The sequence below is a fragment of the Macrosteles quadrilineatus genome, unplaced genomic scaffold (genome assembly GCF_028750875.1).
Source record: "Macrosteles quadrilineatus isolate MER2022 unplaced genomic scaffold, UCM_ALF_1.0 Scaffold_7__1_contigs__length_78375512, whole genome shotgun sequence".
Lineage (NCBI taxonomy): Eukaryota > Metazoa > Arthropoda > Insecta > Hemiptera > Cicadellidae > Macrosteles > Macrosteles quadrilineatus.
Genome location: NW_026542600.1, coordinates 66,860,846 through 66,887,323, shown reverse-complemented (window position 1 = coordinate 66,887,323; position 26,478 = coordinate 66,860,846). Strand labels below are relative to the sequence as shown.

Here is a 26,478-nt window from a genome sequence, read left to right as displayed (position 1 = left end):
CTTCGTCGGGCAATCGATTTTTTTGGCTTTTGATGCAGAATTTGCATTTCTTTGACTATGTCATCGCTTGTTTTTAGCCAACCAGGTGGATGTCTTTTCAAAACAATACGGTGCCAAGAAACTCATTAAATCAGCGTCATATTTCTTTATCATCAAATAGATTTTAATTTAGTTTAATTTAGCAATCGATATAAACTCTGTGAACCACAGATTACACTCTGTGCCTTCTGTTGCGCCGTAAACATTGCTCTGACGACTGGCGTCAGGCGTGTGAGACTAATACCAGCCTACCACCCCGCACAAGCTTTACGCATGCCAAGGTCAAAGTTTCCTCCCTTGCTACACGGGAAACAAAACTTAGTTGTCTTAGCTTCAATTTGACATTCTGTATTAAATGTTTAGTTATCTTGAATAGTATCCAAGCAATTAACATTTAAAATCCCGGCATTCTTTTATAAACACCCTGTATTGTTTTAATAGCTTAAACTTATTTAAAGGCTCATACTCAATATAATAATTATGATATTTTGGCTATTACTTTTTTCAAGTTCTATAACGTGTTAATACCAACGGTTTGATCTTTAAGTAGTTATTACCCATTAATTTTCAAAGGCCTGCCTGAAATGCTGGCTTCAAACCTCGGGAGATCTGAATGTTTAAGCTAAGCATAAATGTTTATGGGAGCGGACAATGCAAGTACATGGTTTCAGCATGATAGAAGTTGGCATGATGGTTGTGATGTTCAAAAGCAAAGTAATGCACAAAACACCAAAACATCAAATTAGCATGAAATACACAAACCCCCCCCCCCTCTCCCACAAAAAAACCAAACACCACCCTTCCCCCCATTGATAATTTATTTGTGTCAGTTAAGGGGTTGGAAAGTGTGTTCACATTAACGTGTATAGTTACCTGTGTCTGGAAGGACATTTGTCTCTTCTCCGCTTCTCTCTGCCTCTTTCCTCATCTGCAAAAACATATCTGGTTTATAATTTGATAGGGGGGACATGTTTATGTGGTGCTAAGTGAAACTCAAGACGGTTTTAGAAAATCCCATTCTACTAACTCTGCGCTCATCTCTCTAACAAACAATATTTACAGAGTATGGACAGGTCACAGACTACTAGCAATTTGTTGTGAGTTGTGACCTGTCAGATTGTGTAGACCATATTTTCCTATAAAAAAAATGTTGTATATGGAATCAAAGGGGACAGTTTGAAATGGTTTAGATCATATTTAACTAATAGAAAGCAAGACACATCATCATGGATAACATGGAATATGAATAACAATTTGATACTGTAAAGTCAGGAGTTCCTCAGGGATGAATTTTAGGTCCAGCTTTGTTTGTAATGTATGCTAATGACCTTCCAATGAATATAAGGGACAGAAATTGTAATGTTTCCAGATGATACTACAGCATTAATTATTAATATACTTAGGCCTATATATAATTCAGTTTAAAAATCTTTGTATAACTAAATCTAGAATTCTACTTGGCCGATTTTATTAATTTGTGTAGATTAGCAAATGATTATGAAAGTTTGTTTTTGTTATGATTTATGGTGGATAATTTTAAAAAACATGTTTTTCATGAGAAATACATTGAAAACGGTGTTTTTCACACTTTTTAACACTAGAAACCAAAATTTACTTATACAGGGTGATTGATATTAGTGTGCCAGCTGTTTTATTAGAAAACTATAAGAGAGCGAATTTCAACTTGTCTGATTACATTTTTACTAAAATATTTCCTGAAATAAGACATATTTATTCCCAATTATGATAACATTAGATTTAAGGAGTGCTTAGGTTTGCTGCTACGGGGAAGGTAAAAAGTGTTTTTTGACTACTGTATATGTCAATAGTATGGGATGAAATAAATAAATTTGCCAAATTTTATCATATCCATAAACAAGTAAACTACAACAGTTTTCATTTCCTCCATAAGAATAACATGGGAATTTTATATTACACTTTTTAAAAATTTTCTCCGTGACCGTCAAGCATACAACAACGCTTCAATATACTAAATTATTTCATTTTTTAAGCTCTACACAAAATGGTTTAGAAAGAAATTGCAAAATCTATTGTTTTTAGGGTCAAAAATGAGAAAAACCCATTTTCACCCCATAAAACCCCCCATAAACACCTGATCCCATGGTCCGATTATGCTGGTTCGTGAACTCATTTGAATAAATGTAGGTTTACATGTTTGTACCAAATTTCATCAAAATCGGAACATTTTTGCTTGAGTTATCGCGCTAACGGACACATATATATTTACGAATTTGAACGGATCCCTCTGGGGACCTAAAAATGAAAAAGTAAATCGGTCCCGGGTCTAGATCTTACCATGAGACCTACGGTAATAGCTTCTTCCCTATATGGGAAATTCGATAAAAGTTAAATGGTACATGCCTTTGATTTTTTATTTAAAAAATTGGAGTCAAGTCGAAAAAAATATTTTAGCCGCCATGTTTCCAATATGGCCGTCAACTTTGATTTTTTCTTACTGAACACCCTGCATTTTATGATGTATTCCGGTAGAAAATGTAATTTAAAGACAATTTTACTCTTGTTTTTTTTTTTTTCATAAACCTAACCTTTTCAAAGATAATAATGGTTAAAGTTGTGAAATTTCAAATAGTTTTCAAATAAAACAGCTGCATGCTTGCTTAGGCCTTTATCAAAACTCTTTCTCATGCCAAAATTTCAAAACGAACCATTATTATCTTTGAAAAGGTAAGGTTTATGAAAAAAAACAGAAGAGTAAAATTGTCTTAAAATTACAATTTCTACCGGAATACATCATAAAATACAGGGTGTTCCATAAGAAAAATCAAAGTTGGCGGCCATATTGGAAAAATAGCGGTTAAAATATTTTTTTCAACTTGACTACAATTTTTAAAATAAAAAATCCAAGGCACTTACCATTTAACTTTTTTTGATATCTCTTATAGTTTTCGAATAAAACAGCTGGCACACTTATATCAATCACCCTGTATACTTCATCATTCCACAACAACTTTAGAAAAGAGTATTCACTATATGAGAATCAAATCAAATTGAAATGAGCTCTTTATTATATTTGTTAAAACAAAGTATTTAATAGAGCTAAAGTTATGTGGAGGATAATAAGTGATAGTATATTGAAAAAATATTGTTTCCATTGAAACTATTATTTTACAGAACTTCGAAGTAGTAAGTTTGGATAACTTCAATTGATTAATAATTATATCAAGCTCTGGAGAGCGACAGGATGGAGTCCTCAAAATAAAACAGAAGAGAAACAGAAAACAAACTGAAAAAAGGACAATACATTGGTCCAAGAATCTTAAATAACTTACCAAGAAGTTTAATTGCTCTGGAAAATCCTTTTAAGTCTAGACTTCTTTAAAAAAAATAGCTCAAGAATAAATCTTTTTTTTTCATTGGCAGATTATTTGGAGGACTGCTGGAATTAGTATGAATAAACCTAACCGCTCCTTCTAGTTCATTTTTTGTAGGGAAGGATCTTTTTCTACGAGACGAGATTTGATTTTGACCCAGTTTTTTTAAAGGCAAGATAAAAAGAAAGTCAATGGAATACCCGCAATACAAGAGCGTGTTGTTTTACAAGACTAAAAAATTGTTAGTTAACTAGTAAAACAGATGTTTTATACTGATATATCTAGTATTTTTCAAAGTTCTACTATTGTAATTTAATACTTAACTAGTAACACTGATGTGTCAGACAAAAATTTTGTATTAATCAAAGTTGAACTAAATCCCAACTGATATCATCATGTTTCCTATGCGTAATAGTTATTTTAAATAAGGTAGTCATAAATTATATTTGTTTTCTTATACTGATGATTTTTATTAAAAGATTTTAAATACCCTTGCCTATTATTATTTTTGAATTTAACCAGTCATCTGTCATAAATCAGTAGGTATTTAACAATGCAACAAAATCAGGTTAAAATGGCGAACATGCATTTTCTGATATGTTTGAGAAGTGAAATCTTGTCTCGATCTAGTCTTGAAATGTTATGAGAAATAAAAAATCCCATCTCGTCTCGAACTAAAAATTTGATTTCCATCCCTAACTTTTTGTTATGTAAAATATTACATTTGGGGAAGATTCACTTGTTTTTGTGTAGAAATATATGTATTAGTTTTGTCTATTAGTTTAAGTCTATGATTTAAAAATTGGCAATATGCCCTGTTATTATGATGTACTGACATGAAATCCAATAATTAAATAAAATAAATAAAAGAAATTGATTGTAACAAGAAATTAGGTACCTGAGGTGTAATTAGTTGTCTCCTGACTTGATGGAGATGTCTCAACTACTGTGGTTGTGCTGATGCCCTGAGGAGGCGGAGTGGTAGACTGAGATGATGAAGATACAGTCTCAGTTGATCTACGACGCTTACGGCTTTCCTCAGTCTTGTTCGGTTCAGCAGACATAAGGCTCTGCTGTCTTGATAACACTCTATCAACCTGATTAAAAATTTCCCATAAAATTAGTGAAACCTATACCTAACGTACCAATAAACGTGCATATGTGCAGGTTTATTAATCAGCGTGTCCACCAGGCCAACCAGAAAATATTCATGAGTAATTCCAGGTAGTTCAGGTCGTACTTTTCATACTAAACTTTCCAACGTGTTTTTGCGCCAACTCCCACAATGCTGTTTTAGTGCTAACACAGTTCGCTATTTTAGTTATCGGAAAAAGCATTCTCAGTTCAAGAAACAAAAGTTATGATTACTATAATATTGCCTGACACAAGTATGCAATTTTTAGGTTTACTAGATCATGTACGGATTAAAACCCATAAAAGATAATTGAAACGTTTTGTTTTTTAAGTGTTTATTAAAGTATGCTGTATGTTTGATCTGAAGAATGGGTTTTGTTTAGTTAAAACAACTAATAATTCTACAACATTTTTACATTTGTAATGTTTTAACTAGGTTTTTTGTAGAAAATAAAAACAAAATCATTTAAATATGTTCTAAAAGGATTTCCTTCAAATCCACCCTGCAGATTATAGAATTCAACAAGCTGGACAAAATAAACAAAAAACATCTCTCTACCTCTTCTAGAAGCTGAGCTGCGTAATATCTAGGTAAAAATTACATCTTTCGGGAATCCACAGAATTAGCTGACCTTTGTTTGGAAGCAGCTTTGGCCCCCGCTCTTCCAAAATAAATAAACAGCCAATATAATACCATTAAACAATTGAATATAGTTTTTCTGTATGGATTAACTAGGTTATAGGGAGATGAAATAACTATTTTTTAGTGAAATTGGATTACTGAATTACATTATAATCCCCATAACTTAATCCCATAAATTTATTACTGAAAAAAGAAAGCATAGTTAATATTAATTCTAATTTTCTGGCCAATGTATATATATATATGTACCCTACTCCAATATAATACAGTTACTCCAAGAAAAATAAATATCCAGTTCCATATTGAGAAAATGTGCACCACCACTAAGTGTATCAACTGGTCCTGAAATATGTTTTGGAACTATACCCTTATTTTAACTGAGCAGCAAGGTCTAAGTTTGAGGTATGATCTGTATGGCCCCCATCAAGGTGTAAACCTTGGGACAAAACCACTTGGGAACAAAACAAGTGCTATTATAGTTCGGCCGCTTAGAAAGCGACCTGCGCGTTAATGCTAACCAATGCTAGAGCAGGTCGCTTTCGCTTTCTAAGCGGCCAAACGATAAGCTGATTTATATACAGCTGTATGTATGAATAGAAGGATAATGTTCGATTGTTTATATTAGGGATGGGTCGGTTCTAGAAATGATCAATTCTAATTCTAATTTCTACAAATTGATTCTCAATTCAGATTCCATTTCAATTCTTATTCTAATTTTACAAATTGATTCTCAATTCAGATTCCATTATGTTATAGTTATAAGCATTTCATGCGGTCATGTAAACATTGCCATTGTCTCCCGCGGTAACGGCAAAACCTTAAATAACCCCCGCAATCCCGCGGTCAAGGAAATATCATCCTAGTTTTGCGCAATAGCGGCATTAGGGGTGTTTTTTTATAGGAATTTCTCCTACCATCACACACAGATCATTGAGACCAGATGGTTATCGGTATCAGAATCAACTTTGAGCAGTCGATTCCAGATTTTGATTCCAAAGCCGAGAATCGGTGGAAACGAGAATCAACTTTTGGAATTGACCCATTAGCAGTTTTTATCAACCATTGGGAATAGACTGAATCAGATGCACACATTTAAATTTCAAACAATCATACATACCCAGTTTTCCAATTCTTCATTTGCATATATGTCTATATATTCAGAAATTCTCTCCCATTCAATATTGTGAACTTTATTGATGTGTTTCATGAGCCTACTTCGCATTGTGCTGCCTGTCTTGCATATTTTACACCTAATTCTGAAAAAAATGTGATTGAAAATATTTTTAAAAAATTCTGGCGCATAATTTTACAGTAAAAATATTTTTTACACAAATGACAATTTTGCTGGTTCTATTTTTTGGAGAAAAGTTATTCTGAATAGAAGTTGTAAACTGAGACACTTTATTCAGCCCATAACTTTTACAAAAAAGGCAATTTTATATTTAATTTTGTTTGAGGAAAGGCTCTAGGCCAGGATTTTAAATGGTAGTAAAAGGATAATATCAGCTAGCTTACCTTGAAAGTGTGGGTAGGCCATAGAACAAGTAGAAAAACATTTTGCACACAATATTTCGTCCCCTAAGGGACTTTGTCAAGTGTAGAGAGAGTTTATAAATTAAATTTATAAACTCTCTCTACACTTGACAAAGTCCCTTAGGGGACGAAATATTGTGTGCAAAATGTTTTTCTACTTGTTCTATGGCCTACCCACACTTTCAAGGTAAGCTAGCTGCTATCCTCCTTTTTCTACGAATTTTATATTTAAGTCAGAGCTTATGATTAAGAGATACATTCCAGAAACATTTAAGACAAAAAGTGTTTGCCAAGTTATTTTTATTTAAAAAAGCCAACTAGCTTATCAAGAGTTGTTTTTGAAAGGGATAAGAGAAGCTAGCTGAACTGAGAATATTAGAGGCCAATAGATACACAATATTAGTAAATTAGGCTAATAGATAGATACACAAATGTGTAACACTGATATTCAATAATTTAGTCCTAATATCCCTTGTCAACAAATGCAAGGATAATCTAACCTAACCTATTTTGCAATGCAGAATAGTCATCACCTTTACTAATACATTATATTAACTTCATAGTTAAGATGTAGTAACTTTAACTCTTTGAGATCAAATTGTGTACATTTAAGAAAATTATTTTATTAAATGTTAAAGCGTACAAACTTAAAAAGGAATAATAACTTACGGACTGTAGTCTAAATCTTTAAACAGGTGTTCCTTCATTTCTTGTCGGTTTTTGCAACTATACGATGTTGAACATCTCGGACACATAAAGCTAGTACCGAGCGGGGTTCCAAAATGACCAAATTTAAGTTCTAAAAGGTCCAAGCCGTCAATGCCAGTTGTGGCTGTCACTACTGGTGGAGGGGCGTCTCCCCTCTCGTCCAATATGATGCCACGGATTAACTTCAGACGTTTGGCATCTCTTTTCCACAATGGAGGGATTGGAGGCAATGCAGGTCTTTTCATTTCGGTAACCTGTAAAAAAATATTCAATTAAAATGAAAATCTCAAAGAAATGCTCATTTTCATAAAATTCTTTGTAATAGCCCTGTAACTGCATATAAACTAGTATGGGTTTGCAAGACATAAAACTAATGAAAGGTCTCATAAAAACTAGGGATGAAAAGTCTATAAATTTCGGGAAATTTTTAATCTCGTTATACGAGACGAGATTTCTTTTTGATCATGTTTTTTAGAGACGAGAATAAAAAAAAAAAATAAATTGTCTACAGAAAGTCAATGCAATACTCGCAATACAGGTGCGTGTGGTAATTGCGTTTCCTTTGCAAAGGCGTTCTTATTTAATTAATTCTTTACATGTATATATTTATTTAATTATTTTATCATTTGAGAAGTTTAGTTGAGTGTAAGCAGTATGAGGCATGTTTTACTACTATAGCCTAAACAAAGCCAAAAACAAGTAACTATTTTATGCAAATTAATATTGCTTTTATTTTATGATTTAGACTCCTCTAAAAAGAGGCAACTTTAAATCAGCAGCAAGTTTTATATTATATCCAAACTACTTAATGGTTTTTCTGGAAGTCTTTCAATTATTTCCTATGAGTACATTTTTTTTACTTTTACTACCAGATCCGGTATAAGGTCTCAAATAGAGCCGCTTACAACTTTTATTTTTCCTCTTGCAGGCACATTTAGGATTTTTTTCTTTTTCCCAAATGGTTTTTTCTTTCTTATTTGTTTTTTAATTTTTGAAGTCTGCCCTTTTCCCCAACCAAATTTTGCTTTAGTTTTCATTATGTTAGTAACTGCCCAGGCGGCAGCTCTCTCGCCAATACTAGAGTCTGAAGCTTTTACCCTTTCCCAAGCTGTCAGCCACTGATCTAATTTTACTATCCTTCGATCTTGAGTATGCTATAATGTGGTTTTTGCATGCAGCATCCAATTTATTTATGCCTGGATCACCTCTTGCTATCTCTTCCTTAAATTCGTTCCAGGTCCACAGTACTGATAGCCCGGTATGTGAACTTATGCAGGTAAAATACCCTGTGTCTGTGTACAAGAAGATTATCTGTGTCCACACAGGGTGAATAAAAAGTCATCTAATATTTTTCTTTGTTAGAACACAGATAGTCTTCTTGTACACAGACGCAGGGTATTTTACCTGTAGAACTTCACATATCCGGCTATCAGTACTGTGAACCTGGAACGAATTTAAGGAAGAGATTAGCAAGAAGTGATCCAAGTATAAAAAAATTAGATGCTGCATACACGATATACCATACTCAAGATCGAAGGATAGTAAAATATACAGATACCTTTTTGGTGGTCATGCAAACTTAACACCATGTTTCATTTTATGATTTTGAAAATGTTTAGTGTCCCCAAAAATGAGGGAGTTTGGGGTTGACTGGAGATAATTCTATATATAAGATATATTAACCTTTAAACATTACCAATTTCATTTTAAACAGTATGATTTAAATTGGCATCCTGTTAATATTAAGTTTTACTTAGACACAGATAGTTTTCTTGAACACAGACACAGATAGTCTTCTTGTACAGAGACACAGATAGTCTTGTACATGGATACAGAAGGCTTTGTGTTATTAAAAAAATCGGGGGAAATCGGATCCATCAAAACAGGATCCAGCCCAAGATCCAGATTTTTTTTATACGATCGGGCGCCGGTTCAAGCTCGAATCCGGCAGATCCGGTAGTCTGATATCCGGATCCAACCATCACTAAATGTACGCTACTATCCATTTTTATAGTAATGTCTATGTATTAAAATAAAAATATTGGTTTAAATACAATTCTGAGAAGAAAATGGAAATAATAATAATAGCCCCGTACCGATTTTGTACCGAGAACCGAGGTACAAAATATTGTAAATACAGTTAGGCCTAGTTTAAAAAGAGTGCAAAAAGCAACATACGTCAGTTAGTAACTAATATTAGTAGGTTACCTTTTTGTATAATGATATAATGTGGCTCTCTTCATCAGGATGATACGTCTTGCAATGATCTATGGGTTCATTAACGCACTCATACCCACAAAGAGAGCACTTAAACGGCTTTGCCATTTTATGCTCTGATATTCCATGTTGAAGAATGACCTTTTTCTTCTTGGTTTTGAATGTACAAAGATTGCAGGAGAATGAATCCACTCCTAAAAATTTAAATCATAATTTAATTTGGGAATGTGGAATCATAATAATATTAACCAAAAACAATTGTTACTTACCAGGGAGTCCAGCATCCAACCAAAATAAAATTCAAGGGCAATACCAGGTTTTCCAGGTTCAAAATAAAAACAAGGCTTGCCACTTAAAAGAACTAACAGAACTTGTTTATTTATACCTTTTAGTACAGTAAAAACCTTTCATAGAATAAAAAATTAAAATGTCCTGCTAATTCCAGTTTGCAGTTCAGCTAGACACTCTGCTTAAACTAACAACATCCTTAGACCTAGGAGTCATCATGCAATGGTAAACAAGATCTCTTTAAACCTCAATGACCTTAGAAATTAACAGGGTTGTCAGCAGAATCTATAAACAAAATTCACACATTATTCCCGGTTTTCCCGGCTAAAAAGTACGAAATTCCCAGCGACTAATATAGGCTACTTAAAAGATAGGACCAATCAAAGTTGTAAAAACAATAAAAATAACGGATATTGATAAATAATTAAAAACCCACATACGTTTATTAAGGAAAATTAGCCTAACTCTTAATATTCACTCGTCAAACACTGCAAATTAAGGTTAAAAATAAAAATAAACATTAATGAGTTACTTGTACTACTGGACTAGGCCTCTTGAAGCAGTTTTGAACTGCCAAACGTTACGATTTTCGCGTTATATTTGCCAATAGTTACTTATGACTAACTGTAAACCGGTAAAAAACAAAAAAACCAATAATTATTACAATTAAAATTATGTATTTTCCAAAATTAACTAAACTAAAACATCAATTCAATCCACATTCGAGCCTCGATTGGGAATCGTATTGTCATCACTTAAATCGTCGTGTCGTCTGTCTAGTGTCTACACTCTACAGTACAGTTCCGCCATTGCTTGCCACTCAAATGCACAACACAAACGCAGACAAATACTTATTGCGGTCACGGTTAAGTCAATACCGGCATCTGGCAATGACGGCAATAGTTGCGCATTGAACTAGAGCTACAACGCAACTGAAGGAATCACAAAATAATTAGGTTTTAAATTAGTAAAGAAAAGTAAAAAAAAAAAATAAAGGAACACATATCTTTACATTAAACATCTAGCCTGGAGTAAACAAGACATTTTTATACAAACAGGAGGTTTTTACGTCAAGTAGTTTACTAGTAACACCCGATTCCGTAAACACTTGCATAATTCCAACATGGCCAACTTATATTTAAAAATGGTGGAAAAGTCCACATGTGGTTTTCTGGGACTTTCTTCTGTGGGTTCAGGAGACCTTAAAACATTATTTCCAACAGGTTTCAACTTTTTTTTTATTTCCTTACTCAAATGCTAATTGCACTGGACTATTAAACTAAGTGGGCATGTGAGGGCCCAAAAAAGTGATCTAGGACATAGTTCACATCAGAGAAGAAACAATAAGAACTTATTAAGTTTAAGAGAAGGATGAAGGCAGTAAGTTTTATGCAGACATTAAAGCATACAAAGAGGTTAAAAATATTGTAATTGGATGACACATTACAAGGTCCTCGTTTTATAAAAATAATCAAGCCACAAAAAACCTGTAGACAAAGCGAATTTCTATTTGTCGGATTTACTAAAATATTCCCTTAAACATTTCAGATTAATTCCCAATTAATAAAATTAAGTTTAACAAGTACCTAGGTTTATTGCAACAGGGAAGGAAAAAGTATCTACCCTAGCGGGAATTCGCAAATAAAACAAACAATAGTGATAGACCTGAAAATGAACAGCAAAGCTCTAAGCTGAACAGCGGAACGCTGATGTTTTTGAATTGATAAAAATAAAAATACATTTTCAAAAGTAAGACTATCGTCTAATTTAAATACTTTAAACCATACATAAAAATATGTATGTATGAAGGCATCTCGATACTTGAGGAGAATACAGTGAGTAATTTACCTTGTTCGTCAGATGTGTCGATGTTGTGAAGTTTTGGTCCAGCTTTGTTGACAATGTGATCCGGTTTGAACAATCGGACGACCTGCACCTCTACTTGCTCCCCTGAGTGGGCCACTTCCGTATGCCGTTCTATTGATCTCCTATTTATGCAGCAAAGTTTAAATACAATAAATTGACTTTATGTAATGGTACAAGAACATCCATACCAAGATCATGTTTAAGAACAGTGTTTCTGATTTAATAGAACCATGTGTTAACACATTAATATATGTGTATGTTTGGGAAAATAGTTGAGTTAAGAATAAAATCAATTGTAAGTTAACTAGTAGGTTAATTAAAGTACAGGGTATCAAAAAAAAGAATACCGGGATTTTCTAAGGCCATTTCTTGGGTAGGCCTACTATTAAAGATGATTTAACAATTTAGACGTCAAATTGAAGGGAAAAGAAAAAACTAACATTTTTCCATACTTTGATAAAATTCAGAAAAATTTCATGAAATTCGGATGGTTATTTATCTTATATGAGCATAAAACTGGCAAATTCAATCTTTTACGAATAACATCGTAGAGTGTTGAATTGGGTATGATTAACTGAAGAATTCGTCGGGGAATTGATTTTTTTCACGCTTCTAATGTAGGATTGTCGGATTTCTTTGACTTTGTCATAACTTGTTTTTAGCCGGCCAGGAGAATGTCCTTTCAAAACACTTCCTGTGCCACGAAATTGTTAAAACCTGTGATGAATTGCTTTGTCATCAGGTCAATTTTAATTAAATTATAAAAAATTTTCTACACCCTGCAAACCGCAGATCACGTTGCGCCATAAACATCGTAGTACTGGCAACTGGCATCAGGCATGTCAATCACAACGACGGCCTGCCACACCACGCACCTGTTTTACGCTTACCAAGGTTTAGATTTCCCCCCCTTGCTACATGGGAAACAAAACTCAGTTTTAAATTTTGAAGATATTACCCAATCAATGACCGTTAGAAATCTTGGTATTCTTTTTCGGATACCCTGTGTATCTTGCCTAGAAATTGATTACAATAAATCTGACTAGTCGTCAAATGTTAAGCTCATGTTTTTCCAATTGTTAATAAGGTCCTCTTCAAAAGGCGGTTTAAATATATTCTGTCATTGTGTAGGCAGTATAGTAATGCTTCCCTTGCTCATTGGTCCTTATTTGTACCTATGGGCCATGGCATTTTTTGGACACAAAGTACAGATGTAGACTTGGAGAGATATGCTTGTTCCAAGTTTGGAAGTGGATGAGTTAAAAGTTACCCATCTTTTCCTGACCAGCTTATCCATTCCTACCTTCCGTTATTACTTAAGTACGCTTTTTTGGCAGATGTACAATATTTCAACCTGACATTAAAACTCTATCCTGTTTGGAACCCATTAGAATAAAAACCATGTATGGATAATAAATGTCAAGGAATCAGCATCAGAGTAAGAATCAATTCATACCAGATCTCCCGATGGCTGAAGAGTTATTTTAAGACTAGTGGCCACAAAGAACAACCATGACAAGTTATGAAATCAGGGAAACATAACAAAAATCTCCCACCCAATCAACACAGATGACATTTCTCAGGTTTTGTGTTTATGTAGATATTAAATAAGTCATATGTTTAACCTCTCATTGTAAAACTTTCATGATACAAATTATCAGGATACTCACCTAATGTGACTGCAGAATTCACAGTTAGAACACTTGTAGACAGGAGAGTCATGCAGTTTAAGGTGCATGCTGAGATGATCTATGGGAAAAGCTGCTGCTTCAACCTTGTCTACGCAGTGGGGACAACTAAAAATGAAGTATGGAATTGTTTAATAACATTATACTACTTTACTTTTTTGCAAGTCAAATTTGTAAGTAAAGCAGTAGAGCTAATTGAAATTCAAATTATCTTTATTTATAGCATGTACAAAACGTACAATAAGCTACATAAGGCAACATTGTTTTAGAGGTAATCTGGTGAAAGTGGGGGAATTCAATGGCTCATTTGGTCAAAGCATCACTCTTTTGACTGTCAACCTCTGTTATCCATCAACTCAAAAATACATTCATTTTTTTCTGTGGTTTTTTGGTGAAGCAGTTTTTAAATAAATAAATAAATAAAAAGGCCTTTATTTACGAGCGAGTTTCATAATACATGGTTTTCAAACTAACTCAAGTCACTAAATCTAAACTATCCTAATATATTTAGGCCTACATAAGTATATACAAACAAATTACAACAGAATAATTACAATATACATTTTACATTTGTTTTTTTCATTGCGGCCCTGAATGTGTTGTACGATTTCGAACACTTGATATCTTGAGGGAGGCCATTGTACAACTGCAGGCCGAAATAAGAAAAAGACTTTCTTCCAGCCCCAAGCCTCACTTTAGGAAAGTGAAGCCTGCGGTCGGAGCGAGTACTACGCAGACAGATCTCCCTCCTGTACTTAAGCCTCTCGCTGAGGTAATGAGGCTCTCCCAGCGTGAGCACTTTGTGGTACCAGGCAGCAGGTCAGCTTTCTGCACATGTCATCCATTGGGATGAGCTTAGCAGCATCTCTGTAGGAGGACACGTGGACAAAGCGACTAAGGCCAAAAATGAACCTTATGGCAGAATTTTGAATTCTCTGAACTCTTGCCATATCCTCCTTAGAGATGCTGTTTCCATATGCAGGAAAGCAATATGTGAAGGCTGGAAGGACCAAGGACCGCATGAGTTGCGTTTTGGCAAATTCTGGCAGGAGAGTTTTGAATCTGCTAAGACCTGTCAATCTTCCCACTGCACGTTGGACTGCAGATGTGACGTGGTCAGAAAAAAAGAGGTCTTTGTCAAGTACAACACCAAGCGTGTTGACAGTGTCACAGACAGACAATCCCATGCCATCAAGGGTGACTTTAATGTCAGATTTTCTCAACATTGAAAAATGCTGTGCAAATCAGCGTTGATGAGTTCAATTGCTGCGGATGTCATGTCTGGCTTGTATGACAAGTGTAATTGACAGTCATCAGCATACAAGTGTGCTGTACAATATTTTACACTTCTGGGCAAGTCAGACGTGTATAAATTGAACAGCACAGGGCCTAAACAACTACCTTGAGGAACACCTCGCAATTTGCAAAGCGGATCTGATGTCCCACTCCCAATTTTGGTAACCTGCAGTCGGGACTCCAAATAAATTTAAGTTGCAGACCTTATATTCGGACGCAATCAATTTATATGGCAAGGCAATGTCTCAGAGCAGACCTTGTATGTTGATGTAATAAATTTATATGGCAAGACAATGTCTCAGTGAATGCCTTATAATAGTGATATAATGTCCAAAATACATAGTCTATCCGAAAAAGTTGGATATTTAATGCATAGTGTTGTATATCAAATTTCGGTCGGGGGGGGAACCGAATGCGACCCGATTTTTCAGATATCCGCACACCTCTAGTATTTACATCTCTATTTTTCATTAGCAATAAAAAAATAACAAGTATCATTTGACTGATTTGTTTGGAGATGATGTGTAAAAAATAATATGATAGTGATTTTTTAGGTAAAATAACAAAATACAATTTTGTTTTGATAAATTAATAATATAATTGATGTATTTGCAGTCCATTTCAAGTTGTATTTAATCAAATATGATAGTAACATGAAGTGAAATCACGCCCCCTCAGTGGTTTGGCGTTTTAGGGCAAGTTTACAACAATATGCAGAAGTAGGATGTCGACTGAAACAGGGGCGGCTCCAGGAAAAATGTTTTGGGTAGGCCTGACTAGGATCAAGGAGTTTGATTGAGGGACAAGAGGTTTGAGGGGCTTTCCCACAAAAAGGGGAAATTTTAAAATTGAAATGCATAATATTTCCCTTTATTAACTTATAGTTAAATGTCTTTATTTATTTATAATTTTGAAATATCTACCAACATTTTGGGTAGGCCCAGGCCTATCTGGCCTGCCCTCTAGAGCCGCCCGGATTGAAATGGATAAAATAAATATAAATTAGAAAAACAATCAACTTCCTTTCTTTCTCTGATCAATTGGGTCCTAGAGGGGTATTGACAATTGAGTCAAACAGATGTATTTTTTATTTTTATGAGTTAATAACAGAAAAGATATAATTAAAATCCTTAATAAATTAATAAATGACAAATCAAGTAATAAAAAAAGTCTATGTATAATAGTAATAACTGAAATTTACAGCTAAAATTAAGTGGGCACGTCAGAGGGATATGAAAATTGCCATCACAGACTAAGGAAAACTAGTCTTTGCCGCCAGTATGGATGGAAGGCGGTGACACACTTCCTACACATTGTTCATTCTCTACTTTCTGTTTGATATTGTACATTCTCTGTTCGATATTCTCTCTCAGTATGTCTACCGTTAAAAGTTTTCTATCAATCATTTTAATGTGACTAAACTGGTTAGGCCTACAACATTGTTGTGGTTCAACACTTCACAGGACAAGCATAGGATAAGTCATTGTAGCCTAGATATTGGTCTGATTTTGGAGTACGATTTTACTATGTAAATTCTGATTTGTGTCAATTTGATGTGTGTTATAAATTCTACTATCGTAGCTTATTAAACGTGTAAAAGTGTTAATTGTGTTATTTATTTCCATATGAATTCTATAGGCCTAGTACGAAACACACAGGTTGTACAATGAGTCAAGTCTAACTTCAAAATAAGACTCAAGAACCCCCTGTATTAGAATCTCATTCTCGTTCCAATAAATATTTAACTAAACTGACATTTAATAGACAAAGAACCGTAACACATGCACAATTCTTGTGCACACTATTTTATTTCTTTCCAAAATAATTGTTAATTTTAAACTGAAGTCATTGATAAAGGAATTTAATTTCTGTTGTCCGACTATTGAGTTAACCGCCAAGGTTTCAGTTTTACGTGTGATGTGCATTTAAACTTACGTTATGTAAACTAAATTCTCTCACTACAACAATAAATGTGGTATTGTATAGTAAAGTTATGTGCAAAAATACATACACATAGTGAGTCTCATCCTTGTGAATGACGGAGATGTGGTCCCTCAACATGGTTTCACTCAATGTGCGATAGCCACACTCTTTTACGTGGCATTTGTAACGGTCTTGGTCGGGGACATACTTGTAGAGGCACTCTACAGCCGTTTCATCTTGGCTACTCTCTAGCCCAGGTTTCTGAAATATTAAATTGTTACAATCGAATTGGTGTTTTAGCAAATTATAAGTTTCCTTTCAATATTCCAGCATAAGACTTAACATTGAGAATTGGTCTCCCAAACATATAAAATGTCATCATGTGATTTATAATTTAATACTGTTAAGTATGTAGTTTTTTTAAGAAATTGAAAAAGGAGTAAGTTACATAAAAATTTTATAAAATGTATCAATAGGCATTTAAAAACATAATCGTCAAACACAATTCCTTAAAAGCTACAGAAATAAAAAAAATTGAATGACAGAATGATTCTTAAAGATCGTATAGGACTACAAAAAAGTGATGGAAAATAAATGTATTAGTACTTTAAACAACACCCTCACCATAACAAAAATGTAACTTAAAACAAAGTAAATAAGATGTTTTTGAATAATTCAGTCAGGGTGCTACCCAGGACGAATTCCATCCAGGTAGCATTCAGGATTTTCTGAATCATCTCGATCTAGTCTCAAACTAAAAATCCAATCTTGTCCACCCCTACTTGTTATTGAGGAGTTTGTATTTGTAATAGGAAGGGGTCAAAATAAGTGAAGGGGAAGTGTTTGACAATGTTGTGTGAGTAGGCTGGTAGTGTTGTTATACATTAACATGTTGTACTGACCTACTGAAGGCTTTTGCTTTAAGTAGACCAGTGCACTTGATCTGGTTTTTTGATGGAGTTGTGAGTTAGTGTACTGGAGGACAGGGTCCTGCTGGGGGAGCTGAAGCCCAAGGCCAAGACAATATTAAGGGTTTTCAAAATTGGCGTTTCAGTTTTTAACTAAATGAATCTATACATTTCCAGTCTATTCTACCTTTTCGTTTGTTACTTATTTTTGAGTTCTTTGTTTTGTTTCGAGTAATATATAAGTTGGGTTTTGTAAGCGAGTGCTGAGTTTTATTCCTGAGCTACGTCACTTAAAGTAACAGTGGGTACCTTAAGTAATGAAGGTACCTACTAAAATCATCAGGGTTGCACTATGCATAAAAAATATTACAATTACCTTTTTATGAGAGCTGCCAGCAAGATTCATCATCTTATCAAACATCTTCTCTGTCTTCTCAGGTACTGGATTGACAAACTCCTCTTGTGTAACCAATTCACCTGACAAATGTAACTGAATGTGACGTATCAAGTTGCTCCTAACCTTCGTTTCATAGGAACACTGGGTGCAGCCGAGTGCATTTAGGAAAATAGCAGCTTTGGGCACTTTGTCTAGATCTTGAGGCGAAAACTTGGTTTTGGACTCTACTTTGGGTTTAGACTTGGGTCCTGGTTTTTTCCCCGGTCTTCGTTTTTCCTATAAAACATTTGGTAGTTTAAAAGACTCAGGGATGAACTCTTAGCATTTCATAGTTCAAATACTGATAATGAAAAACTCACAGGTATTGAACTAACTTTTATTTACAACATAAAACAGTTAAATAAGATGATTATTAATTAATTGTTGAGTGAGTTTTTTTTATAAAAATCTACAAAGGTTTGTCAGAGAAATAATTGACTACAAATAATAACATCTACAAAGTTATTAAAAAATGAAATTGTCTTTTGAACGAAAGACACATTAAAGTTGAAATGTGACACTTGATGTGGCAGTTGTTAGAACTAACTATATAATATAACCAGAAAATAAAACCTTTTGTGGAGATTCTGATATTAAAAAGTTTATAGTATGATAAAGTGGCATAAGTAACCTCTAACTTGTGGTTAAAGCATTAAATTTATATTAAATAAATTTAATTAGCACCCAATTTTTTAGTTTCATTTGGTAAATATGTCAATTATTTTTCATGATCAAAGTTTGTGTGCTGAACTAATAATACATTCCAAAGGTGACTTACCTTGCCATGAACAACAAAAAGGTCCTGTTCAGGGTCTGTTTTCTCTCGGTCAACCGGTAAAACAGTGGTCGTCAAGAAGTGATGAATTGTTTTCATATGGTAGTTGACTTTGGCCAACCTCGACTCGTATTTGCACAGGGCGCATGAGTAAAGGTTGGGTCCATGGATTAAGAGATGATCGATGTATTTGGCTGTGTGCTTGAACTCTTTGCGACAATAAGTGCAGATCAATTTTGGAGATGACCTGGACAGCTCACAAAACATCAAATGTTCTCTTAAAGGTCTTGAGTTTGTTGTTTCATAGTCACATCCTGAAAAAAAATTATATTATTTGTTACCACTAGGGATGGACGGGTCCCGAAATTTCGGGAAATTTTCGGGAAAAAAACATTCCAGATTTTCGGGACGGATTACATTTGATTCAAAATTTTTTGGGACCGGATTTGATCCGATCATCGGCGATTTTGCCGCTTCGCGAGTGACGATGACACCGCTATCTTGAGAGATGTTCACGGTAGTTCCGCGAACGCAGGAGGCGAAGTCATTTTGACGATCGCACCGTGACCGCAAGTCATATATTAATTACTTTATTCATTACATCATTTTGCAGTACATAGTGTCATATACAGGATAATACAAAAACTAAGAAATAACAAAAATGTCTTACTAAATTATTTATTTAACGTCTCTATTTAAATAACATTCGATAGGGAAACAAATTTTTGTTTTTAACCAGGTCTTCAGGGCATATTTCGACGATCACATTAGGCGCTGTGACCACGGAGTCATACTGACGATTGCGCTATGACCGCGGAGTCATACTGACAATCACGCTGTGACCGCGGAGTCATACCGACGATCACGCCGAGACCGCGGAGTCATACTGACGATCACGCTGTGACCGCGGAGTCATACCGGCGATCGCGTCGTGACCACGGAGTCATACCGACCGCCGCGATTCACAAGTTTTTATGCCTGTAAATTTTTACCTTTTTTGGTTTTGATAGATTAGTGCCACAAATGGTACAAATTGATTATGTTTGTCTTTTTTGGTAACTGTAATACTCAAGACTTTCTTTTTATGCACAGAAAAAAACCCGTCCCGTCCTGAAAATCGGGAAGAAAATAAAAATCCTGTCCCGTCCCGAACTAAAAATTCAATCCCGTCCATCCCTAGTTACTACTATGACGAAATTAGAGAAAGCTCTCTTTTTACGAAAAGAAAGTTTTGAGATCAATCAATCTAACAAGTTATTCTATTCTATTAGGCATTCTTAACGCTTCCTTATTTTGCTTGTGATGCAATTGGATCAATTTACACTATTTGCAGGGGTGGCTCCAGTGCCTAGAATTTTGAGTTCAACTTACCCCCCCCCCCCCCTTCCATTAATATTTCTGTAAAATGAAATGATTGAAGGTGTACATTGCAGGATTTAAGTATTTAATTGTTAGAGAAGTGAGAGCCGAGTCCGAGCTGAGCCACGCTTTTTTCTGTCGTGAATTTACGTAATTACAAATAATAAGTTAATCAGACCCAGTCAAACACTTTTTTTAAAGTGCAATTTAAAGACGAAACGTTACCATCGCCATCCACAATCGCTGCAAAATCCTGGACATGTCTCGTGGTCGTTCACATTACTATTTTTTTCAGCGATTACGGAAACATTATCAATGTCATCCATGATCATGACGAAAGCATGAATTTTTTGATCGCACATTTTGCAGACAGGTTTATTTCATCGCGATCGTAAGAGCTGGTCTCGAGTTCCGAGTTTCCGACTGTGAACTCGATTTCTCAAGCTTTTAGGCCAGGCTCGGCTCAGCTTAAAAATTAAGCCACTCGCACACCTCTAATTATAATATAAGGTGAATTGAATACCAAATTAATAAATAGCAATGTGTAATCACATTTTTAAAGTGAGTAGTTTTCAGTAACGGCTATCTTATGCTACCTATAATGAAACAGTAGACTTATTGTACAATTTTTTTTCTATTTTTTTTTTATGACATATTTAATGCTTTGTAGAAATATGTTGGCCACATACATACACAGATCTTTTTAATTTAGTAAATTATCGGTGTACTGTATTTTGAATCCAATTAAAAAAAAAATAAATGAGCAGGTAATTCCAAAAGTGTTGTGAATAAATGTTTAAATGTGCTGGTACACCTGGGAGTGTACAACTTTTTTTGGTCTTCTTCACATTATCTGCTCTCTCTAGAAACATGGCTCTCCTTGTATGCAACTTCTAATGTATGTTCTGAAATATAGTAAATTATGAATCAAGTTAAGTATTTTATTTATCAAAGACCTCTCCCATAAGTTAGAACAAAAAGTACCTATGATTTAGAAATTGTCTGCAAGGACTAATCAAAATCTTTGGCGGTTCTCATTTACCAACTTTGTGACTTGAAACGAAAGCCTATATTGTTTTTAAGTATTGCAGTTGGTCCTTTCAAATTAGTTTGTCAGCCCACTAATGTGACACACTGCACACTTTTGCTGTTTCTTACTTTCAAAATAGTAAAATTAGTAAAAACAGTTTAAAAATATACCCCGTGGACTTTTACAGACACCCTATCTTAGAATAAACATTATTTTGAGGAAATAAAATTCATTATCCATTATTCATTATTCATAAACACATTGTCGAACAAAAATAGGTTAAATGATTTCTGTATGACTTACCCTTATTTCCGCATCTGAAATAAGCGATATTACTAGATTGATTTGGTTCTGTCATATTATCTTGACTGGGAGCCGATTCATCACTTTCGGCAGGTATGCTCAGCTGGGGTGAGTTGACCACTGTCACTGCCTCCACTGGTATAGGATCGGGCAAGGAGGCAACTAGTGGGTTGTTTGCAGGAGCCACTATGTTAGTTGCATCTTTAGTGGCAGGAGGACCTTTTTTCCTAAGTATTATTGGCAACTGTCGAGGTTCTTTGTTCAACTCCTGTAGGGGAGTTTCTAGACTGGACAATCTTTGGGTTGGCGAAGTCGTACGATAGTGTACGAATTGAAATAGTTTCTCTTGATCTTTAAAGAACATAATTCTTTTTATGCTCTCCTTGGACACTTTTCCCATCTGAAATTGAAAATGTATGGTTAAAACTAGACGTAATAAAAAAAAATGTAATGTCATACTAAATAATACATTTGGAACTTTAAAGTGACAAGTACCATATAATTAGAGTTAGGCCTAGGAAAGTACTTGACCAAAGAGCTATTGAACGAGTTTATCAAAACAAATTATAAAAAAAGCTCCCCAAGAAAAATATAATATGATTTTTTTAAATCCATAATAAGTGTAGTTTAAGGAATGTAATCAATTAACCCTCGAACTGCCCTTCGGTCATTTTACGGCTTGAAGGCTGTTCTGTAAAGCCATTGGTCACCAAATTATTGATCCATTATTTTATATATTCAAGCTCATTACCAACGAATTGGTATATATTAGGCAGAGACGTCATTTTAATTGGCTATCCTGCTAACTTGCCCGTAGTAATTTGTTGCCCGTAGGAATTTGTGGGTTGGCATAATTGAATTCTTATCCTCCTTGTATGCTGATTTGACAATTCCCACTCAGCTGATAAGTAATTTTTTTTTATCAACAAAGTTGAATTTTAATGGTAAATTTGCAGCAAACAATATTTATTTACAAAAATTAGATTAGATTTCTTACAAGATGGATAAAATAACAAAACTTAATGTAATAAATAATAATTTATAATGTATTTTTAAATTACCTATACATTTACTATGAAGTATTTTTATACAAAATACAAAAAGGTAATAACTAATAAATTGTGGTAAGAATTTATTACTATACAATAGTAATATTCTCGGTTTCTTTTTAACAAAAATAACTCTTTGAGAAATAAAATCTCGTGCAATTAAAATTATGATAACTTAATTAGACTGTGCTATCCTTATTAAAATATTTTGTATCAATCTTTAATAAAACTTACGTTTGGTTTAGGGGAGTTTTCAATTCGCTGCAGGGCCTTAGGGTCTACGTCAGAATGAGCATAACACAAGTGCAGACGAATTTCTTCTTCCTTTCGTGCTCCAAAAGTACAGAATAGACATTGAAACATCCCCATGCCGTGTTTGTGGCAGTAGTGCTGTAAATAATAATAATAAGCTAGCTTGTACAAAGAGCTTCTTTAATAAGCACCTAACCTAACCTAACCTAACCTAACCTAAGTTACTTTGTTCATGTTTAGTTTTACATAGTGTACAATCTGTGTATTCTATTTAAACTGAAAAAAAAACTGTTGTGTAGAAAGGTTTTGTAGGAACATAAAAGCCCCAAAGTGATGGGTTATCAGTTCAGTTTTGGTTGTTTTTTCTAAAATAAATGGGTTGTATATATTTTGTTTTTCCCCTAAATAACTTATTTCAATAGAATTTCTCCCAACTTATGAAAACATAGTACTTATGTTAAAATTGCAACTTGCGCTTCATGTGGAAGCTATGATATTTCAAAGTAAGATTAAGTTTGCTAACATATCAAAGGTATTGAGAACAATAAGTAATGTCTATAACTTTCTATTAGTTAACAGCAACATCTTCACTAATTCAGGATGTAATCTGTTTCCGTTTGATACTGGTCTAACAAATTGTTTTCATAAAAATGAAATAAAAGATTCAGAGTATTTTAGTAAATATTTTGCCATTTTTTATTAAAATTTTTCATTTTCGTCCTGGGTTCCAATCCTGCCAAATCACCAATGGATTTTATTTAAGTGATAATGCTGCAGCCCTTAGGTCTAGCCCAAAGTAATGTGAAAAACAATCCCAGGCTTGTGCCTAGCGTCCTAAGACAATTTTTTTTTTTAAACTTTGTTAAAAATTGTTTTTGCCCTCGCCGAGGCTGCACCCTTACAGACAAAAAGCTTTTTGAAGGAATGCAGGAATTTCCGGTTTTGTACAATCAAGGTGATGAGAAGGATTCAAGAAGATTTACTGTATTTTGTGTTATACGAAAATAGAACTTGATTTCATCGTTCATGAGAAGAAGAAAAAGGATATTACATTTTCTCTCAATGGGTCTTGATTTTTATGAACTGTCTACCCATGTGCTCTTCCTTCGCCTCCTCAATGTTTCATCGTTTTCTTTTTCTTCTAGAGCCAATGCAATTATCACTAGATCACTGTTCCGATATTGTGAACGAACATTGCCTCACTACAGAACTGGGACAATGCTGATGGCTGTCGCTTGGAGTAGTGACGGGACAGTTCTCCTACCACTGTCACCAACAGTAGTCCGTGGCTGGGACTGAGATTGGCCGTATGTCAGCGAGGGCTCGATGCAGTTAAGTGTATCCTGACCTTTAATAGCAAGATAAAAAATTGTATGCATAGTTAAATTCCAAACATACATACCTCCAACAGTTCATTTACTTGGAGAAACGTATCCGAACACAAATGACAGACCATATTTTCTGGGTGGAGGGTCTGTATATGAGCACAGAATCGATTTATCATGTAGGTGAACAAAGCACATGTTTCTGAAAAATATATATATATATATTTTTAAATAGATCTTGCAAAAAGTATAGATACATATACACAAGATTGGTATTGCAATATGATACTACAAAAATTAACACTTTGTAGACACAAAAAGTGCATACAACACCTAGGAATGTTGGGTTTAGTGATATATCTTATATGAACAATTTCTACAGCTTACCGTTTGGTATTCAAACATTTGCTTACATTGCTACAGATAGAGTTGTAAATGGACATGCTAGTTGTTGCAAGGATTTGAAATTCCTAAAAATGGACCTACTATGTCAAAGTACCTACACCTAGAGTAAGTCAAGTCAATCATTTATTTTCACACAACGTTTTACAGATCCAGCATAGCTGGGAAACAGGTGAAATGGTCATGGACAATTAAAATACATAAAACTATAATAACTATACAATATGCTAAGAAATCAAATATATACATCATTTAAAAAATCTGTAATACCCTTTATTAAGCAGCAATTTGGTAACTTCTTTTTTGTATTTTTCAAAAGATTCAAATGATTTAATATTATTGGGTAGTTTATTATACAGTTTTTTCCCCAGATATTGTGGAAGGGTTTCTAGTGAGATAAGTCTATGAATGGGCAGTTGTAAATCATTTTGATGTCGTGTTAAATAATTATGGTTATGGTTTTCATTCATAAAAGATTCAAGATTATTTTTTTTTAAGATTAATGTTTGCAGAATATAAACTGACAGAAGTGTTAATATTTTCAATTCTCTAAATAATAATTTACAGGATCGCCTAGGTTTTGAAAATGTCATAATTCTAAGGATCTTTTTTTGAATTTTGAAAATGGTTTCGAAAGAAATCCTCTCAATCAACAACTTGTGGTAGTAATTGTTTTGCTTGCGAGTTTTAATGAAATATAATACAGAAATATCGGAGAATCTAAAAAAAATGTTTCGTTAAGTGTTGGCGATGGAGGGAGATCCGATATCTTAGATAAAGAATATACTAGTATCCAACTTAATAGTATAACCTAATAGCTCAATACTAATGGCAAATTAAAATTCAGAATGCAATTTGAGAGTTTATTATGTGGAATTGTAATTATCATATAGGAGTTTTTAAAACTAGTTACAACAAACAAATCAAATATAATATATATTTTTATTAAATTCAGCAGTTGATTGAAAATCTTCTTTGAGAAAAGCCATAGTAAAAATAATTTACCTATTGTTACAATCGATAGCTTAGTTTTCCAAATATCCAATGGTTATGATCAGCCTCGTGTACTAACACAATCGTAAAACAATTTAATATCTCACTAAACAGCTGTTTGTTTCTAATGGCAAAACTGAAAACTAGATGGAAGTCATTTCAGGAGCTAACTTGAACACAAACATAAAGTCTCATTGTTTTTTTTTAATTTAGTACGCCAAAAGAATAGTGCAATGTTACAAAAAAATTTTCATCACACGGGTAAAATGCGTTTTTGATCCTCTTTTTAAAATGGTGTTTGGGTCGAAAAGAGTGATTTTAAGCTGTAGAAATGAAATACACTATATTGTAAGTTTACTGTACTGGAAAAATCAGTTACAAAGATAATGGAAATAATAGCAGCTGACAACTTACCTGTAGCGTTACATCTGAAGGCACTAACATAATCCGTGAAGGGCTTTTCTATGAACTGAGGCAGATTTGTCTCTGTTTGTTCACAATGAAGAACCATGAAATTTTCACCAGCATGGTCAACTGACTGCAACACACGTACAGATATACAGATACTACAAGTAATCCTCAGTAGGTGGTAGCACTGACGAGAAGATGCTTTCACAGTCTCAACTTGAGTTTATACAGGTACAGCATTAAGGCAATGTATTTAAAAATACAATTTTAGCTCCCCTTTGATTGAAATAAAGTGGGTGAGGCCATTTCGGATAGTCAATGCAATACCTGCAATACAGGAGCACGTTGTTGCGTTCTCGTTTAATTCATTCTTTACATGTAGGCCTATAGCTTTTAACTGTTTTATAATTTTTTGTTTTGACATCGCAAATGATGAGCAATTTTGTTAAGTGTAAGCAGTGTGAGACATTTTTTACTACTGTAAACATAGCCAAAACCAGTCACTCCAAAATCATTATAAAAATAACACAAGACTGAAAAATTGTTACTT

At 34.0% G+C, this 26,478-nt stretch overlaps 1 protein-coding gene across 2 annotated transcripts in view; it reads right to left on the bottom strand.

Annotated features, from left to right (window-relative positions):
• Positions 1–26,478, bottom strand: part of LOC128998771 (uncharacterized) — an 80,395-nt gene that overhangs the window by 12,371 nt on the left and 41,546 nt on the right. For both annotated transcript variants that reach the window (XM_054425118.1, XM_054425119.1), the window contains 14 exons: positions 25,935–26,058; positions 24,203–24,327; positions 22,783–22,938; positions 21,500–21,899; positions 18,811–19,121; positions 17,973–18,269; positions 16,777–16,949; positions 13,452–13,577; positions 11,764–11,903; positions 9,619–9,821; positions 7,372–7,664; positions 6,287–6,425; positions 4,291–4,489; positions 913–967 (listed from right to left, as the gene is read on the bottom strand). In XM_054425118.1, coding sequence (XP_054281093.1) covers positions 913–967; positions 4,291–4,489; positions 6,287–6,425; positions 7,372–7,664; positions 9,619–9,821; positions 11,764–11,903; positions 13,452–13,577; positions 16,777–16,949; positions 17,973–18,269; positions 18,811–19,121; positions 21,500–21,899; positions 22,783–22,938; positions 24,203–24,327; positions 25,935–26,058 — 2,741 coding nt within the window. The remainder of the gene's footprint in view (positions 1–912; positions 968–4,290; positions 4,490–6,286; positions 6,426–7,371; positions 7,665–9,618; positions 9,822–11,763; positions 11,904–13,451; positions 13,578–16,776; positions 16,950–17,972; positions 18,270–18,810; positions 19,122–21,499; positions 21,900–22,782; positions 22,939–24,202; positions 24,328–25,934; positions 26,059–26,478) is intronic.